We start from the raw sequence: 12,799 nt of genomic DNA on the forward strand, positions 1-12,799 counted from the left end.
GTAGGAGAAAACTGGAGTACCTGGAGGAAACCCACCAAGCAAAGACGCAACACACAAACTCCATGCACACAGAGACGGGAATCGAACCCGAACCCTGGAGCTGCAGGGCGACAGTGACAACCACTACACCACCGTCCCATGTGTTCTGTTGTTCTGCACAATCAAAAGTCCCGGTTTGACTTGAACACCCATTATGTAACAAGTCATTAATTTAATACGATACAAATTGCAATCATTGCCAAATGGTATGCAGGGAAAAAACAACAATTGTTGATTATTTTCCTATAACAACATTCACTACTTATTATTACTTGTCAAAATTAAGTATTGCTCTGGATTTCCCACAATGCAATCTTTCATTGTTTGATACACTTTCCATCATTTATTCTTCCTTTAAAGACCTTTATTTAACGCATTATTTTATCAATCATAAAATGTATAATTATACACAGGAGGCAAACCAATAGCTCTTAATATTATATTATTTATTTGTCTTTGTACAATGTAATTACAATACAAATATGCAGGTTTAAATACAAAACTCTGTAAATAAAGATTAAAAATAAACTCCACTGTTTCTCTCTCTCTCTCTCTCTCTCTCTCTCGCTCGCTAGATTACAGTTTACAATCAAGTTTATGAGGTCATTTAGTTTTGTTTTCAAAAGAGATCTACATTTATTTTTTTTGTTTTTGTTTTTGTGGGGACGAGTGCATGGACTGGATCAATTCATCCTGGCATCTTTACGTACTGTATAAGACACAGAGCGCGGATCACAGATAAGCTTATTTAATACAAACACGTGCGCTTTAGGAAAAAATTGAGATAGAGTCCATTGTGCAGCCTCGACAGGCTCTGTGTTAACCCTGTGTATCAGCGGTGATTAACAAACTGAATGGAAATTTGTGCAAACTGTCTGGTTTTAGTGACTCAATTGAATGTACATACATTGTGCCTGTGCATTAGTATTATTGTTGTTATTATTGTTATTGTTATTATTGTTATAAACGTTTGTGTTCTGTAAAGCACAGTGTGCAGTCTGGCTTTGAATATCTAGCTCACTGAGAAACTCTAAACGCCGGAGTCAGATCGAATCCAATCGCTCAGCACGTCCTTATTGAACTCGCCGAGATCCGTGTTTGTTTAAATCACTTCCGAACAACGAAACTACTGGAAAGCATGGAGAATTATTGCAGAGTGAGAACTGCATCGGTATATAAAAAATACACAAAATGTACGGGAGCGAAGGACTGATAAGTGGCTAGGGCGGTTATCGGCGTCGGAAATGCGTATCGTTCCGAGCATGTACATTGCAGAATATGCTTTAAGCTTTTGATATATGATTATTAGTATGTTTATTCTCCAGGATGAACAAAGAGTTAAGGACAAAAAAAAAAAGTTAAAAAGCCAGGAAAGGTATACACTGGTATGCGTGTGTGATAAGATGCGATACGAAAACTTGACGCTTTTCATGACTTCAGGGGTCCAGATCTTCCTTCCTTCAAGGCTTATTTTAAACACATCTTTTGAACCTTTTTTTTTTTTCAGCTCGATCCATCACGAGTGCTACTCATTCTCACTGCACCTTCCTCAGAAATTATTCTCACTTACGCTTTTACATCAGGTTTCCTTTCTCGCTTTACATCTCACATTTTCTCTCCCTGTTCACCTTCTTCAATCGGCCAAAACACAGTACTGGTGCCGAGTTTATTTTTTTATGTCATACATATAATACAGAAAATGTGTGTGCTTCTGTGTGAAGCTACTTCTGAGTGGCCATGTTTCAGCGTTATACTGTCTCGCTTCAAATTATCATAATTTTAAATGCCAATAATTCATATTTCTTATCTCGTATGAGTATTGATACTAAAATTAGTGTACGCTTCTAGAAGCATATGACCTGTAAAAACTGTTGCTTAAATTGTTTTTTGGTAAAAGCTTAAAAACAAAAAAGTCTGTAGTGTCCGTAACCAGGTCAAATTCATGTTGCAATATCTTAACAATTTTGCATTTTAGAATAACACACTTTTTCAGGTTTATGTCTTTTCATGTGAAATCTAAATTGGCCAAGTTTTGTCTGAATGACAATTCAGATCATTGAAAGATTTTAATTCAAAAAAGTTACGGACACTACAGACATAAAAGAGCATGAAATTATTTTTAGCAAATGTGTTTCTTTTAAACTGCTAAAAATATTCATGTGTCTGCATATTTACAAAATAACAAAGAATGGACCGGGAGATGAAAATTATTTATGAGTATTATGAAAAATGGTGTTATATGATCCAATCTGAAAATTCACTTGTTTCACACTTTTAAGCACCGATACCGTGTTTTGGCCGAAAACGAGCTCCACCAAATCCAATTATAAATATAAAAGCAACATTTCATTCACCTTTAATTTTCAACTGTTTAAGCACGTACCAGCATGAACTTTTTCACATATTTTCACAAATCATACGTTCTGTTTTTTTGTCCTCCTTTTCGCATAGCTTTTACCGTTAGAACATCGCCAGGGCACTGATCAGGGGCGACTTAAAATGAGCTCTGTGGAGCCCTTTGTGCTAAGCGATTTATCAGCATAATCAGCCCCTCAGTTTGATGTCCATGTGTTGCTGGAAAGGTGCCGATATGATGCTTCAGCTGTGACTCACAGGGCTTGAATAATAATTAGCATCCACAAACAGGGTGATAAATAAGAGGTGAGGGGAAAAGGAAAAAAAAAAAACATGCTATTTACACTCTCATTTACTAGCAGGTCCATTAGTACGTCTCCGGTCATGCAGCCTTTGTTCTCGTCTGGAGAGTCATCTTCATATCTTTATATTCCCCACAATTTACTGTGTGTGTGATCTTCTGCCACAGAGGGTTAATGTCAAATAAATACAGAGAAACAACACATTCAATGAGTACGAATTCGATTTAAAATTGATTTTCACAATCAAATGAAGTAATAAATACATTTTGGCCGCATCTTAATCAGTCATTTGTTCCCTTTGCAGGTTCTGTCGAAGGTCTTGTGATCCACTCGACAGCAACCTCAAACCCAGAGGTTTTTACATATCTTTTTAATTATGTGACCACATTCGATGGGCTCTAGGATACTGTCATGTTCCCAGATCAAGAGGTTTACACCTGCGTTTGGAATGAGACGAAACGCAAATCTGATCTCGAAGAGCAGGTGCAAATGTTACACACACACACAAAAAAAAGAAGCTGAAAGCAACAGGATGTAAGATTTCGTTTCTCGTTTAAGAGTCTGTGCTCATATAGGTGTCCGATTATAGCTCAATTTCAAAGGTTTTTTGTAAATCGTTGGAGAAAGGGTTGGGCGCCTTGGCTTGTGATTTGGACTCTAGGGCCGCCCACTTCGCCTCAAAGCCCTCTGCTTCCTGGGCGTCGACTGGCAAACTGGGTTGCTGCAGACTCTCCATTGGCCAGTTGTTGGTACCCGCACTCGTCATGGTGCCATTCTGTGTAATGCTGCTGGAAGCCACATTGGTGCTAGTGGTGGGGGTGATGGCTGACGAGGGTGAGTTTTGCACAAGCCCATGAGAACCTGGATGGTTGCTGAGTGCAGCCAGGCTGGGAAAAGCCGAAGAACCGCCACCAAGCGTGCCGGTCTTGGGCCCCATACCGACCCCCATGGTGCCTCCGCTTGTGGAACCAGTGGCGCTGCAGAAGACATTTGCCACCATTTGCGAGGGTGTGATACCCACCACAGGCATGCTGGCGTTGGGGTACGTCATGCTGTTGGCCACGGCGGGCATATAGGGCGGCATGGGTACGTAGGCCGGCTGCAGTGGTGGCTGGCCGTATATGCCCACAGGCGCTGGAGTGGTATCAAAAGCCATAGGGAAAGGCTGCATGGAGGTGGGCAGAGAACCTGGAGCTATGGGTACAGTGGGGACTGGTGGGGGCTGCTGGGTAGGTGGAGGTGGCAGCGTAGGGGGAGTCTGCTGCTGGGCTTTCACAGCCTTGGAGACTTCCTCCAGCCAACGTTCAGCTTCAGAGGGTGTTCGTCTATGGCCAGTGGAAGGTGGAGACTGGACAGGTGGATCTGCCTGGACCCATGAGCTGGTAACTGCAAAATACATCATGAAGAACTCGATAAGTATTTATACACAGGTTAGTTGTGCTTTGATTCTTTAACCTCAATTCCTAATGGTGTGGCTCCTTTTGCAAGCAAATATAATATAATGGATAACAATCCATTCCCTATTTAATGTTTCTACCCAAGTCAGTCTTTACTGTTCATTTCCCATGTCAGCTACTGGTTCGGTCTCTGGCTCATTACCAGCACTGCTCATTTCCCTGGACCCAGGTACAGTCTTTGCACCAGCCCTAGTAATTGCTCCAGGCAATGTTCCAGCCCCTGATTCTGTCATAGCCAATTCCATTTTCTGCCTGTCCTAGATGCTGAATCTCAGATCCTATTAGAGTTCTAATCTATGTACTTGATCAGGTCCAGTTTCTATACCAACAACCGATCCCATCTTAGCACTTGATTTACATATTACATTTACTTTGAACCATGTGTTTTATAACACTCCAAAACCATAGTCTAATGCCTCAACCACTGAGCTACCCCTGACCCAATTTTAACCCAAGTTTATCTAACCTACTATAGATTACGTATTATTAGTCCTACTTAGATTATGATTTTTCATTTTATTTACCTTGAGGCACGGGTGGAGGAGGGATGGCAGGAGGAATGCTGCACGCTGGCATGCCATTGCTGGTGGCTTGGCCACTGAGGTCTTCCGAGGGTTTGGTGAACGAGCTGTTGATTTGGCTGCACAGCGCATTGATGCCGTCTGCTTCAGCAGCCACCGACAGGTCCATCTCAGGAACTGGGGGAGAGGATCAATGGACCGGGTCAATGACACAAAGCAAACGTCATGCAAAGGCACCACATAGAGCGCTTACATGCCAGAGCGTAACAAAATGATCTGTGTCTAATGGAGCTTGTGGAACTGGTCTGGGACGCTCAGCTGGGTGCTTAAATCGAACTTTATTTTGAATCGATACAGAACGCCCTGCCTCACACTTCTGAACATACTGTATAATGAGAGAATTATTTAAGCCTTTATAAACCATATAACATTTTTAAATGTTTATAATATCCTAGATCCCGTGTAAAGCATGGCTCCTTTATTCATCGGCATTATTATATACACAGCAATGTTACCGTCCAAATTCCAAGTAACGCACTTGGAAGTTACAGTAATAAGCCACCATTATGCATGGAAATCCTTGACCCGTCTTGACGCTACAAATAGCACACCATCCATAATTCTCTTATCGGTGACAAATCTGACCCGAGGGATTAAAGCAGAGAACAAGAAGAGCTGCCTATCTCTCTCTTTTTCTCTCTTTCTCTCTTTCTCACACACACATACACACAGATTCTCTAGAAATAGAGTTTTGGTAAAAATATATTTAACTCCGGGAAAACACAACACAAGACTCAGCAGGGTCACACCAGCAAACTCTACAACAGCTTTCTATAAATACAAAAAAAGGGCCTGGGAATACAAAAAAAAAACATATATTACATACCAAAGTAGTAACATGTAGGAGGGGATATATACAAGAAATGTTTGTTTTATTGTACAGGGGTGTGTGCCCTCTTCTTATTTATTGGTATTTTTTTGCATATTGGGCACACTTACTGTAAATAATCACCATCATCAAACTTATTTTAATATTACACAAAGCTATGCCGAGTAAATACAAAATGCTTTTTTTTAAATGATGATTTCATTTATCATGTGAAAAAAGATGTCCAAAAAAAGTAACGCCCCCAGGGCCCCATTAAATTATGAATAAACTATGATTAACCACATTTTCTGGAAAGCTGAGTTAAATTTCACTTGCCACACGCAGGCCTGATCACTGACAGACCTGTTGAATCAAGAAATCACTTAAATAGAACCTGTCTGACAAAGTGAAGCACGATAAAAGATCTCAAAAAGCACCAAATTCCTGTCTTAAGAAATGACAAGCCTCAGTCTGGAAAGGGTTACCAAGCCATTTCTAAGGCTTCGGGACTCCAGTGAACCATGATGAGAGCCATTATCCACAAACGAAAAAAACTTGGACCAGTGGGGAACCTTCCCAGAATTGGCCAGCCGACCAAAATTACTCCGTAAGCACAACACAGACTCATTTGGGAGCTCATAAAAACAAAAAAAACCCAGAATGACATATAAAGTACTTCAGGCCTCACTTGCTTCAGTTAAGATTCATCATTTAGCAATAAGAGACTAAACGTTACATCTGCCATAAAACATAACACAGCATTTTTGTAAAAAGAACATCATACCAACAGTTAAACATGGTGGTGGTAGTATGGTGGTCTGAGGCTGTTTCTGCAGCTTAAGGATCTGGACGACTTGCCATAACTGATGGAACAATGAATTCTGCGCTCTACAAGAAATTCCTGAAAGACTATTAGTTTGTGACCTCAAGCTCAAGTGCACTTGAGTTACGTAGCAGGACAATGATCCCAAACACACTACCTCTAAATGGTCTAAATAAATAAATAAATAAATAAATAATAAAGATTTTGAAGCACCCTAGTCAAAGTCAAATCAGACTAAGATGCTGTGGCATGACCCAATGTAATGAAACCCTCCGATGTACCTGAATTAACTGCAAAGAATAAATTCTGCAAAGAAGGGCGGTCCAAAATTCCTCCACGGCCATGTGAAAGACTCATTGTTAGTTATCACAAATGCTGAATTGCTGTTGTTGATGACAAGTAATTGCACAACCAGTTATTAGGCTTAGGGGTAACAATTTTTGTCCCATAGGGTCAGGTAGGTTTGGACAGCTTTGTTCAATTAAGTTCAATTAAGTGGGACAAAATATGGCATACATATATCTTTTATCTACAAAACTATCTAAGATTTAAGGTTTTGACTATTTTTTAATCAACACCATAGAACTTGTACCTCTTAATAGAAATACTCACTATTAAGCACTGCCTCTATAAGAAGAAAGAAAATATATAGCTTATATAACTACAATTATTCTATTATCAGTATAGTATTATTAGTATCTAAACATCAGTGCTTAAGTATTCATCCACTTAGTGATGAAGACACAAATGTGCAAAAGTCTTGACCAAGCCACATAGTGATCTATGTATCATTCAAGCATAAAACATATCTAACTTTAGGCCTGAACCAATGAGAAACAGGTGCAGATGATGACAGATGATCAGGCCGGTGATTAATGTACTGGTGATGCTGAATTCTGAGTGGTTGGAACAGACCAGTTGTTACATAAACAACTTGTTTTAAAATCGTATCTTTATGCACTTTACAGTAAAATATTTGTTAATGTCTGTTGGTTCAATTAAATTTACATAATCAAGTTGAAATGACCAGGCAGAAATGAGGGTGGATTGTCTAAGAAAAACGTATAAAATATAAAGACTACTGACCAGGGTTCTTGCTCTGGAAGTCAGTTTTGCGCTGCAGAGTTGACGGCAGCTCGTTCAGGCGCAAAGACAGCTGGCGTTTAAAAGGCGAGTTTTTCTGACTGAGCGCAGGGAAACCGCGGAACGAGCCCTGGCGGACGAGCTGCTCGAGGGGCGCGTGACGCCGCGGGATGACGTGTGGCCCGCCTCCCTCGGCTCGGTCTACCTGTGTGGCGGCACCTTCCGGAGGAGAGGCGTTACCCGGCGGCACCGCAGGGATGGCGCAGACTTCTGCAGAGAGGACATGAAATACAGAATTCAATAACAGTAATGTTTATCTAATTTCTAATTATATCAGATTTGACATGTACAGCTAATATATTTTCCATTTTAGCTCTCTTTCCATGTACAGGTTTTCTAGCCTGAATAAAATTGTACCTGTAATAATTTTTTCAACAGTGCCACCTGCCTCTCTGTGCATGCACTAAATAAATGCTAGTGTTGTTTGTGTGCTGCCTAGGCCGTTCTACTCATGAGAGGTTTTGAAAGACACTGGAGTCTGCAGTCGGTGTTGGTTAAATTACCTTTCTTTTTGTCCTGCAGCTGCTTCATGATGTCCTCCCTCTCGCTCTGCTGACCGGCCGAGGAGACGCGGAACGAGCCTTCGCGGACAAACGACGTACGAGTGGCATCGAACGAAGCTGTGACGCCGCACTCCTTCTCCCGCCGCTGCTTTCGCTCCAGACATGCAGCGAATGCACATCCCACTGCGTGACTCAGACGCTCACCCTGCCAGGAAGAAAACAATCATGGTTCTTGTAATGTGCATGCTTTTATTAACTGGAAACAGCACAGGCTAGACATTTAACTGTATTCCAGTAGCCTTCGGATTCTATTTTATTAAGCATTATCCAAGTCCTTCAGGAGCATCCGAATATGTCTGGCACTAGCACTAAAATCTTTCTTAAACCTTATATAAAACCTAAAAATAATTATTAGAGATAATTATTAAACATCTCCAAGTCATCACAAATTCTTCGCAGGGTTTAACGTCGTTAAGAGAACGCTTATACGTTTTTTTTAAGTCAAATTCGACTCAAACATCGTAACTCATTTCCTCTAGCGCCTTAAGTACAGCGGCATGCTGCAGGCAGCTGTTCCAGTTCAGAGCACATTCCTTATCCCATTCCCGCCTCACAGGAATTAAACGATGTGTGTGACGTGCAATTCGCACTCACCGAGTCCTTCAGAGCCATGAAGCAGTGGCACATCCAGCGGCGAGTGGTTCCATCCCGGCAGATATAAGAGAAGGCCTTGTCGTAGTTACGGTCCGGCGCACAGAACGACACTTTCTCAATGGTCTGATCTACGATGAGGTCCTACAGACGGAATAAAATGATGAAAACACTTTTAAAGCTTAGGGGAAAAAAAATAATAAGCCAAGCATTACCATTTCCCCATGGTCTTTAGTGTGTTCAGTCACTTTGTAACCCTGTTATATGACTAAATATGGAACCACAAATATGTGGAAGATTTAAAAAGGAAATATCATGCAAAATTCCCTTTGACATTTTTTAGCACTTTAATGGGCGTAAAGACATTCCATGCTGTTTTTGCATCAAACAAGCAAAACAGATTTTCCCCCTATTGTGACCTCATATACCAAGAGACCGTCCCCGGGGGGTTGAGCTCCGCCCAACCCTGCCATTCTCCTCCCATTTTAGGAGCTACTGTAAATAAGGTTACGTCATGTTAGGTTAGGTGGCACTGTAGCATAGCGGTTAGCACTGTCGACTTGCGCCTCCAGGGTCCGTGTTCCATTCCCACCTCAGAGTTTGTGTGCACGGGCTTTGCTTGGTGGGCTTCTTTCAGGCACTCTGGTTTTTGCCGGTAAGGGGTTGCTCAGTGGTTAAGGCATGGGACAATGTTTCAGAAGGTCCCAAGTTGGCCCCTTAACAGGACCGTCAACAGATGTACTGTATAACAAGATAAAAATGTAAGTTGCTCTGGATAAGGGCGTCTGCCAAATGCCATAAATGTAATGTTGATGTATAGATCCTCCCACAGTCAGTATAGGCTAATTGGCATTTCCAAATATATACTCGTAGTGTATGAACGTGGACAGTTCCTACCATGGTCACAAAAATGGGAATAAATACAATGGTCACCATTGGCCTCCATGGTCGCTAGTTGGACTACAGAGGTTCCTAGATGGATTAAAGTTAGGGTAAGTCTTCTTTAGCTCCTAGTTGTGTTTTAACGTTTCTATCAATATCTACTGATGCAAGAGAGCATGTTGAAAAACTGTCGGTCCTGAGGGCACTTCAGTTCAGCAAGCACTGAGCAACCGAGACATGCACTCTGTAGATAAGACACCATGTCCACTGCTCAGATTTTTCACTCTCAACAAACCCTCTTACTTCTGGAAATGTTGACCTTGGTCTCCTTCCCAGGATGGCCAGGACAAAAAAAAGGAGAATCACGTCAACTCCGATAAAGATACTGTTTACAGCCGATGCACAACGACTGTGTAGCAACTAAGCCAGGAAGGGCAGAAGTGTTCACTTCTCACAAAGTGTGTGTCAGGTGAGAAGCCCATTCATCTCAAGCCTCTTGAATGGTTAGAGAGGGTCAGCGCAGCTCTGAGAGGCAGCTCAATGGCCGATTGTATTCTGGGGAGAAAAAGCCGGAAGACAGGAGCGGTCAGGAAGGAGGGGCTGCTGACTCACTTCGCACTTCTGGGAAAAGAGGAGGCTGTGGCCAGACTTGTTAAATGTCAGGGCGAGACCCCCAGACATGCAAGTTCAGAGTGTTATGCAGCAGGGTGTCCTGGAGCCATATGGACAGTAGTAAAAGGGGATTAGGTCTCTGTGCTGATTCATAGCAAAGCAGAGGGATTAGCAGAAGGCCAGGGAGGAAGGGAGAGGAGTGGGAAGGAGGGAGGCGATGGACGGCTGGGTGATTTGGTGTTGGGGGTAGGGTTCACAGGGAACAAAAAAAAACAGGGTTCTTTGTGCCTTCCACTCCATTTTCACAGCCTGGAAGAGAACAGGATGACTGTACTGAGGGGAGCCTGTTTACCTTTTCAATACCATTCGTATATGTGTGTGTGTGTGTATGAATGAGTTCGTTTTTATATCCTGGTAAGGATCGAATGTCACGACAAAGACAAAACAAGGAGCAACACTGGTTTCTAAGGGTTTGATTTAGGTGTATGCATAGCATTATTATTTCATTTGAAGTTTATAATCATTGGGGAAACATTTTCTCATGGCAAACGTTTTTTTTTTTTTTTCAATGCTCAAAAATCAGTGATGACGAGCAACCCTCAAACCTACAGTATGTGTGGCTCCACTCACGGCTTCAGTAGCTGGACATAAAGTCAAGTTATTTGGGATTTAGCTTTTGGAGCCCTGCCAACAACCCCTGCTGTGCTTTTTTTTTTCCAGTTTCCCTCTTGTTCAAAGGCTAACCCATGAGCTAAGGCTAAGACATAACACTGTCGGTAACTACCATTCAAGTGATACATTTTCAAAAGCTCACTGTTTTCCTGTCGACGTTCTGTTCTTGCATCTCGCGCACATCGAATACGTGCACGGACTACGACGTGTCCTTACCTTGGTTTTGTCGTCCACCACCCTCAGACCGTCGGCCGAGACCCACAGCATGGCTTTTACCGTCTTTTTTCCGCTCTGAGAGGAAATCAACAACAGCATTAGACTTCCGAGTGGTTCTTTAGTGTGACATCAGTCTTGTGCTGTGTACGACTGGGTTTATGCATGACTTGTGCAAAAAAAAAAAAATGAATTTCAGGTAAGGACGCTGGTTCTGATTTGTACAGTCAAATGTTAGACAATGTTAAAAATTGAGATCGCAAAACCTAGTGAGGCCAGTATGGGGCAGCAGTAGCTCTGTAGAGCTAGAAAGAGAAACCGTATGTAAATCAAGAGAAGCAGAGTGCAAATGAGGTTTACAAAGAAACACAGACAGGAAAGAAGGACCTGGTGGAATTCTAGCCAGTTTTCAAATCGGTTTTCAGCATATAACCTGATCACGTTGAAATGGTTCCTAATCAAGGGGTGACTTTCCACTCACACAAACCACACTATCCATCTAAGTACGCAGCTCTAACTCCTCAGATACCTGGGAACTGATCAGATTTTCCTCCGTGCTGCTTTATTTTTTCAGAATGCATTTAGACTTTTGAAGCCTGTACCATTACCTTTTGATCAACTTCTTTACATTATTTTATTTCAGGTGGAACGCGAATGAACGTCTCAAATAGTATGCAGTTGATATGACAATGCTGATCATAATGTAAAGGAGGAAAGGAGAAAATACTCACCACTTTCAGTTTCTTTACAGCATCCTCACAAACATGCATCCCTCTGGACTCCTCGACCTCCACCAACCCCAGATACTGCAGAGGAGAGAACGAGCGTGAGAACGAGAGCAAGACGTTCAATATCATCTCAAGTGTTTAGTCTGATATATGAAATGAACGTTCAAGTAAAACCGGGACTTTTGCTTGCACAGAAAAACAGTTATGAAGGAAAAACTCCCTTTATTCCTCTATATACCCCCCTGCTACACTAATGCACTTATCCCAGGGTTTCATTAACGCTTGGATAACATCAGAGTAGAACGTTTTTCAAGTACACCAGAGCCATGATCAGACTACCTGCTTCACGCATGAAAACCTGGCATCCCAGGAACTCCTTCAATGAATCAAACATGTGGAAATGGCCTCCTCGGCCAGGATCATCATTCACAGATTTACAGCCTTCTTTAAAAATATTTGCACCATTCAAATGTTTTACTGTTAGAGATGGACGCCCCTCGTATATAAATGCTTGACAACAGGTTTTATGAGGTGGACAAATGAACCGAACGCTGGCAGTGAAGACATAGCACCATGAGTCAGAATGTTTCGATTGTTTTAACATGTAAAAATATGGTTATAGAAATTGGAAATTGTTAATATTAGTAATATTTCTTGGGGTGGCTGGAACAGATTATCTGCATTTACATTATTTCCTATGGGAAAATGCGTTTCACAATACGGAATTTTACCTTAAGGATGGATTAAATTTGTATGCTGAGGTTCTGCTGTAGATACGCTATTAGGATCTAATCAGTCATCTAATAAATTAGCTATATTTTACGGTCCTATATTATACACAGGCCAGAGAGATCCTCCAAAGTGTGTCTGTTAATGCTTGACAGATAATATATATATTTTTTATTATCATATCTCTGTTTCTCTCCTCGTCCAACATGCTGTTTCAGTGTCTATGTAAATGATCTAGAGCTGAGTCACTCCGCCCAAAATCTGATTTGCTTGTTCAAGCCTAGGTTTTTGTTTTCTTGCG

At 41.6% G+C, this 12,799-nt stretch overlaps 1 protein-coding gene across 2 annotated transcripts in view; it reads right to left on the reverse strand.

The window, feature by feature from the left end:
* Positions 1-572: 572 nt before the first annotated feature.
* numbl (NUMB like endocytic adaptor protein) overlaps positions 573-12,799 on the reverse strand; it is a 45,918-nt gene continuing 33,691 nt past the window's right edge. For both annotated transcript variants that reach the window (XM_053507918.1, XM_053507917.1), the window contains exons 3-9: positions 11,773-11,847; positions 11,045-11,119; positions 8,666-8,806; positions 8,012-8,216; positions 7,452-7,718; positions 4,678-4,851; positions 573-4,082 (exon numbers count right to left, since the gene is read on the reverse strand). In XM_053507918.1, coding sequence (XP_053363893.1) covers positions 3,280-4,082; positions 4,678-4,851; positions 7,452-7,718; positions 8,012-8,216; positions 8,666-8,806; positions 11,045-11,119; positions 11,773-11,847 — 1,740 coding nt within the window. In that variant the 3' untranslated portion in view covers positions 573-3,279. The remainder of the gene's footprint in view (positions 4,083-4,677; positions 4,852-7,451; positions 7,719-8,011; positions 8,217-8,665; positions 8,807-11,044; positions 11,120-11,772; positions 11,848-12,799) is intronic.

This window comes from Clarias gariepinus, chromosome 11, assembly GCF_024256425.1.
Source record: "Clarias gariepinus isolate MV-2021 ecotype Netherlands chromosome 11, CGAR_prim_01v2, whole genome shotgun sequence".
NCBI lineage: Eukaryota > Metazoa > Chordata > Actinopteri > Siluriformes > Clariidae > Clarias > Clarias gariepinus.